Below are 7,235 nucleotides of genomic sequence, written 5' to 3'. Positions count from 1 at the left end.
AGGAATCATCCTAATTTATCTTATAAACCCACCTGGAAATCCCATGCCCGCATCTAATTTTTCTCCTCCTGGTTTTCGTGCTCCTCAATCCAATCACCCTTCTCAAAGGTCTAATTTGGAAAATATGATGGAAAAGTTTGTGACGACTCAATCAAGATTGAATGAAGAGTTTAAGCAATAACAACAAACCACGAATGATGTAGTAAAACAATTGGCCTCTAAGATGGATTCCCTAGCTACACATAATAAGATGTTGGAGACACAAATCACCCAATTGGCACAAAATGCTAGTTCTTCCTCTAGACCTTCAGGCATGCTACCTGGACAACCCGAGATGAATCCCAAAGGTCATGTGAATGTTATAACCCTTAGGAGTGGAAAACAATATGAGGGACCTAAGATGAAGGAAAATGATGGGGTAGATGGTCATCATGAAGAAAAAAGTGAAAAGGTGATAGATGTGGATAATGAGACCCAAACACAGGAAGAAGAAAAAGTTGAGAAATATGTGTCTCCCGCTCCTTATAAGCCTCCTCTACCCTTTCCCCAAAGGTTAGCTAATGCTAAGTTAGAAAAGCAGTTCGGAAAATTTTTGAAGATTTTAAAAAAGTTGCACATCAATATCACGTTCACTGAGGTTATTTCTCAAATGCCTTCTTATGCTAAGCTCTTGAAAGAGATCCTATCTAATAAAAGAAAGTTGGAAGAATACGAGACTATGGCCCTTACTGAGGAGTATAGTGCTATAATCCAAAACAAATTGCCTCCTAAACTTGAGGATGCAGGTTTATTTTCTACTCATTGTGTTATTGGTAATGTCTCTATTAACCGTGCTTTGTGTGATTTAGGTGCAAGCATAAGTTTGATGCCGATGTCTATTTGTAAGAAGCTTGGCATAGGTGATTTGAAGCCAACCACGATATCACTCCAATTGGCGGATCGATCGGTAAAATATCTGGTAGGTATACTTGAAGATGTATCTATCCAGGTTGGTAAGTTCTTTATCCCGATTGATTTCATTATTTTGGAAATAGAAGAATATTCTAACATTCCAATTATATTAGGAAGACCCTTCCTTGCTACTGCAGGTGCTATAATCGATGTTAAAAATGGAAGGCTCTCCCTAAATATTGGAAGGGAGACGGTAGAATTTGATTTAAGCAATGCTATGAAACTCCCTTTAACTGATAATGTTTGTTATAGGGTCGACGTGATTGACAAGTGTACACATGAGCAACTTGTAAACCATTACTCAGCTGATTCACTTGAGAAATGTTTGGTAAGTGACGGTTCAATAAATGATGAAGACCCCGAGGTAGCCGCGTATGCTCAATCCTTAGAATCAACATCAACAGATCCACTTTGAAATGCAAAGCTTAAAAGATTGATGCTAGAGCCAAAAAGTTCTACTTGTGAAGAGAATAAAGCACCAAAGGTAAAATTAAAACCCCTCCTTTCCTCTTTAAGGTATGAATTTCTTTGTCCTAAGTCTACTTATCCTGTAATTGTGAATGTATGTCTAAATGAAAATAAAACTGATAAGTTGCTTAGAACACTTAGGATGCATCGCAAGGTCATATGATACACCATGGACGACATTAAAGGAATCAACCCATCAACTTTCATGCATAGAATTCTCTTGGAAGATGATCATAAACCATCTATAGAGCACCAACGTAGATTAAATCCTAACATGAAGGAAGTGGTTAAAAAAGAGGTGCTTAAGCTACTAGATGCTAGGGTAATCTATCCTATTTCTGATAGTGAATGGGTTAGCTCGGTCCATGTAGTTCCTAAAAAAGGGGGTGTGACCGTAGTGAAGAATGCGAATAACAAATTTATCCCTACTAGGATTGTTACAGGTTGGAGGATGTGTATTGATTATAGAAAGTTAAACAAGGCAACCCGAAAAGATCATTTTCCACTTTCCTTTATAGACCAGATGTTGGAAAGGTTGGTCAGGCATTCCTATTTTTGTTATTTAGATGGCTATTCGGGATTTTTTTTCAAATCCCTATTCATCCTAGTGACCAAGAAAAGATCACTTTTACCTGTCCCTATGGGACCTTTGCTTATAGGCATATGCCTTTCGATCTTTGTAATGCCCCTGCCACTTTTCAACGATGTATGATGGCTATTTTCTCTGATTTTATAGAAGACATTATGAAGGTGTTTATGGATGACTTCTTCGTATATGTGACTACTTTTAATGGTTGTTTAGCTAACTTGTCTCAAGTTTTACAGCATTGCGAAGAAGTTAATTTAGTCCTAAACTGGGAGAAATACCACTTTATGGTAAAGGATGGAATAGTTCTAGGACACAAGGTGTCCAAGCGCAGAATTGAGGTTGATCGAGCAAAAATAGAAATCATTGAAAAATTGCCTCCACCAACGTCGGTTAGGGGAGTAAGAAGTTTCTTGGGACATGTCGATTTCTATCGGTGTTTTATCAAAGACTTTTCAAAAATTACAAAATCTTTAACTAACCTTCTTCTTAAAAATGCTCCCCTTGATTTCACTAATGAATGTCTTGATGCTTTTCGTAGGTTGAAGGAAGCATTGATAACAGCTCCTATTATGCAACAGCAGGACTGGAATCTCTCATTTGAAGTCATTACTGATGCAAGTGATTATGCGGTTAATGCTGTGTTGGGCCAAAGGAAGAATAAGATAGTTCATGCAATTTATTATACTAGTCCCACTCTTGATGAAGCCCAACTTAATTATGCTATCACTGAAAAGGAGCTATTAGCAATTGTCTTCGCCTCTGACAAGTTCCGGTCTTATTTAGTGGGGTCCAAAGTCATCGTTTATACCGACCACTCCACCATCAAATATCTTTTGAGCAAGCAAGATGCCAAGCCTAGGTTGATTCGATGGATACGACTTTTACAAGAGTTTGACCTAGAGATAAAGGACAAGAAAGGGACAGAAAATTTGGTGGCAAACCATTTGTCGAGGATGAGACAAGAATCACATGATAGGGAGGAGGATGAACTATCAATCGATGACTCCTTCCCAGATGATCAGTTGTTAGCCATTGAAAGATTGGATGCACCATGGTATACGAACTTCGTCAACTACCTAGTGTGTGGAGTTTTGCCTCCAGATCTGAGCTATCAATAGAAAAAGAAGTTCTTTGCTGACTTGAAGTATTATTTTTAGGATGAACCATTTCTGTACAAACGGTATGTTGATGGGATATTTAGAAGGTGTGTTCCTGAAGATGAGGTTACAAGTATTCTCCATCATTGTCATTCATCTTCTTACGGGGGACATGCAAGCACTTCAAAGACAACTGCAAAAGTTCTACAATCAGGTTTTTATTGGCTGGGTCTTTTCCGAGATGCAAATCAGTTTGTGACATATTGTGATAGCTGTCAGATGATTGGGAACATTTCGAAGTGACATGAGATGCCTTTACACTTTATCTTGGAAATTGAGGTCTTTGATGTGTGGGGCATAGATTTCATGGGACCGTTTCTGCCATCGTGTAACAACAAGTTCATCTTAGTGGCAATGGACTATGTCTCCAAGTGGGTAGAAGCAATAGAATCCCCCACCAATGATGCTAAAGTGGTTGTGAAACTATTCAAGAACATAATTTTTTCAAGGTTTGTGGTGCCACAGACAGTAATCAATGATGGCGGTTCACACTTCATAGAAAGAAAATTCGAAGCTCTCTTAAGACAATATGGGGTCACTCATAAGCTTGCCACACCATACCATCCTCAAACTAGCAGTCAAGTGGAGGTTTTGAATTGTGAAATTAAGAGTATTTTAGATAAAACAATTAATCATTCAAGAAATAGTTGGTCTATGAAACTCCCAGATGCCTTATGGGCCTATCGAACTGCCTACAAAACACTTATAGGTATGACACCATTCAAGTTGGTATATGAAAAATCGTGTCATCTCCCAATTGAGTTAGAGCACAAGGCGTATTGGGCTATCAAGCTGCTAAATTTTGTTATGAAGACTGCATGTGAGAAAAGAAAGCTTCAACTTCATGAGCTAGATGAGCTACGATTAGATTCCTATGAGAATGCTCGCATTTATAAAGAAATGACTAAACAGTAACATGATAAGAATATCCTTCGAAGAGAGTTTAATCAAGGAGATATTGTGCTACTTTTCAACTCTCGTTTGAAGCTTTTTCAGGTCAAGCGCAAGTCTAGGTGATGCGGACCTTTTCAAGTCCGTGAGGTCTTTCCTAGTGGAGTTGTTGATGTTTGGAGTGAAACAACAGGATCTTTCAAGATGAATGGGCAATGATTGAAGCACTATATTGTAGGGGAACAACACGAGAAAGCCACTTCGTCGAAGAATTGAGCGCAAAAAGGGGTCGAGCTCATGACCATAAACGAGCGCTTCTTGGGAGGCAACCCAAGTTTTTCTCATTTCTTGTTCTTTTATTTTACCTTAATTTTTTTCACTTTAATTTTATTTATTTTTTTTATAGGCAATTGGATCAGTACAAATTTAACTTATAATACTTTCAATCATGTAGTTGCGAAGAAGGGAAGACATGGCATAAAAAAATGAATGAGGGTCGTCGAATATACCACACCTACCTGCAAAAAAAGGAGTTAAAAATAGGATGGAAGATTCTACCATACACAGGGGTAGTGTCTGCCACACCCCTGACTGGCTGGACACCAAAAAGAAGACAGTAGCAGACCCTACCACACCTAGGAAAAGGGATGGCAGATTCTATCACACCCAGGGGTGGTGTCCGCCACACCCCTGACATTCTAGACACCAAAAGCTCAACAAATCCAAACTCTACCACACCCTGGTATGGCGTCTGCCACACCCACTGCTCAAAGAAAAAGTTAAAAAAAACCCCTTTGAAGCGTCCAGACCCCTCACCCCCTCCTTTCATCCCCTTTAACCTAACCCATCAGCTGCCACCCATCCATCCCTCATCACCATCATCATCACCTCCCTTATCACCACCAGCCCCGCCCTCAACCAGTGTCAGACCGCCGTCCTCCTCATCTCCCTCTTCGATCGCCCCCTCCCTTCACCACCATCTCTGGCCATCAACACCCAACCCATCTCCACCGCACCACCCTCAACCGCCTACCACCACCGCATCCCTTACCACCATCCGCGTTGCCCTCAACCAACGCCGGACCGTCGTCCTCCTCATCTCCCTCTTTGACCACTCCCACCCTTCACCACCATCGCCGACCATCAACACCCGATTCATCTCCACCACCTCCAGACCACCGCCTCTCCTCCTTCACCATGCCGCAACCCATCCATCCCTCATCACCATCATCATCGCCTACCACCGCCATCCCTCTCATCAACACCCGATCATCTCCTTACTGCCCCCATCCATCACCACTCAAACCGCCACCACCTTCCCTCTTTGACCAAACCACCCCCTCCTTAACTAATTCGACCCAACAACGATGAACACCACCATCTCGCACTGCACAATGACCAGTCACCGCCATCAACCATCGTTAGACCTGCTATCATCTCTCGTTCGGTAGACTAAATAGGGTCTAAATGCGGATGGACTAGTCAGGGAGCCTCAACTTCTAAATCATGATGACAAAGAGGTAACCCTCTCCCTCCCTAAAATCCTCATGGTATAGAATTTTTTGATGCACAACAACAATCTAGGTATAATGCACTAGTTAAGCGGGGAATTCTGAATATCCGCTATTTGGATGAGACTTGTTTGCGTGAGTTAGGACTATGAGAAGACATTTCATATCTCCTAAAATGGGTTGGTTGGGTAAATTTTGTAGAACCTAAACATCCCACGTACGAACATATTACTCTCGAGTTTTTTAGTTCTCTTGATGCTGTTTTGTTTAATGGTGAGGGAGTCAAAGAAGGGAAAATCACTTTCCGACTATTTAACCAGTCCCACACACTTACATTAGCACAATTAAATGAGGTATTTGGCTTTCCGGAGGGTGGGGCTAGAATTTTCCTTAAACATTTTAACTTGACCCCCTTTTGGACTTTCATCGCACGCTCTACCACTCAAAGAACCTATGATCCCTTAATATCAAGGGCCTCTGCTGTTTTTAACCCATGCTTTAGATATTTATAGAGGTTCATGGCTTTTACGATTTTCGGTCGAGGCGAGAGCGATGGAGTCATGTGTCAAACTCTACCTCTTATGTGCCATGGTCGAGGAACACAAGGTTGACACAAGAGCTTTTATGATTCATCATATGTGTCGTGCAGCGAGAGCAACGAGTGAAAAAATTATGTTTGGTGGTTTCATTACCACTTTAGCTTACAGGATGGGTTTAGGGGAGCTCGTAGAGGGACTTCATTCTTTAAGCCCTAGTGTGTCCATTAACCTCGATGCTTGTCTTCATATGAAATTGATTAGCCATAAGGGCGATAGGTTATGGTTATGTTTCAAGACAATTATCTTTTCCCACTCCTTGATCCTGATCACACGACCATCCATGTTCATGCCAATTGGTGCTACCTCACATTTGATTTTGTGAATTGTGATGGTCACGAGGTTGTGCCAGCTGAGGATGCTGACATAGTACCCCTGATCCCTATTCAAGCTCAGCCTGATAGGGGAGCTAACTCTTCCCACCACTCAGCGGAGTTATCAGCTATCCATATTTCCCTTGCCTCCCTTACTAATAGTGTAGGTGCCATCGAGCAAGAGCAACAACGTCAATGATAACTCCTGGACTCTATGCACAACATGATGCAGTCTATTCATGAGTGGCAGCTCCACCAGGATGCCTCCGCTCCACCTCCTTCTGACCAGTGAGTTGGTATGTCCCCTGCACCCTTGCACTCATTTACATCATACTACCTTCTGGACAATGTAGATCTTAAGCTTGGGGTGTGGGTTGTTTATGTATTGATTGACTGACCATGATTGCTTGTTTTTGTTTTATTTTCATTTTTTTCTTTGCTTTAATTTTCATTTTTCCTTTGCTTTGTTTCCTCTCTTAAAAAAACAAAAACAAAAGAACAAAAAAACCAAAAAAATAGGGAAATGATCTCCTGATGATGACATGAATCCTTAACCTTCATAAATCATTGAACTAGATAGATGCTTATTAGTCGAGACTAGATAACTTTTTAAACCATCTTTCAACTGATTATCAAAGATTTTTTATTGTAACTTAACAATATGGGAGAACCAGACTTGAATGTTCTCGTCTTATATGATTTAGCAATTATGTGGCTAGCATCATGACCATTACTCTATTGAGACAAGAGGGGAATTA

The 7,235-nt window shown here is 40.8% G+C and overlaps 1 protein-coding gene across 1 annotated transcript; it reads left to right on the top strand.

The window, feature by feature from the left end:
• On the top strand, positions 224–1,366 carry LOC109838781. The gene has a single exon (XM_020407211.1). It carries the CDS (start codon positions 224–226, stop codon positions 1,364–1,366), a length of 1,143 nt encoding a protein of 380 aa, XP_020262800.1.

This window comes from Asparagus officinalis, chromosome 1 (assembly GCF_001876935.1).
Source record: "Asparagus officinalis chromosome 1, Aspof.V1, whole genome shotgun sequence".
NCBI classification, from domain to species: domain Eukaryota; kingdom Viridiplantae; phylum Streptophyta; class Magnoliopsida; order Asparagales; family Asparagaceae; genus Asparagus; species Asparagus officinalis.
Note: the sequence above shows the minus strand (reverse complement) of the source record. Positions and strands in the feature narration are given on the sequence as shown.

Excerpts from the sequence above, each read along its gene's own strand:
- LOC109838781 (XM_020407211.1), top strand. The coding sequence starts at position 224 with ATGGATTCCCTAGCTACACATAATAAGATGTTGGAGACACAAATCACC.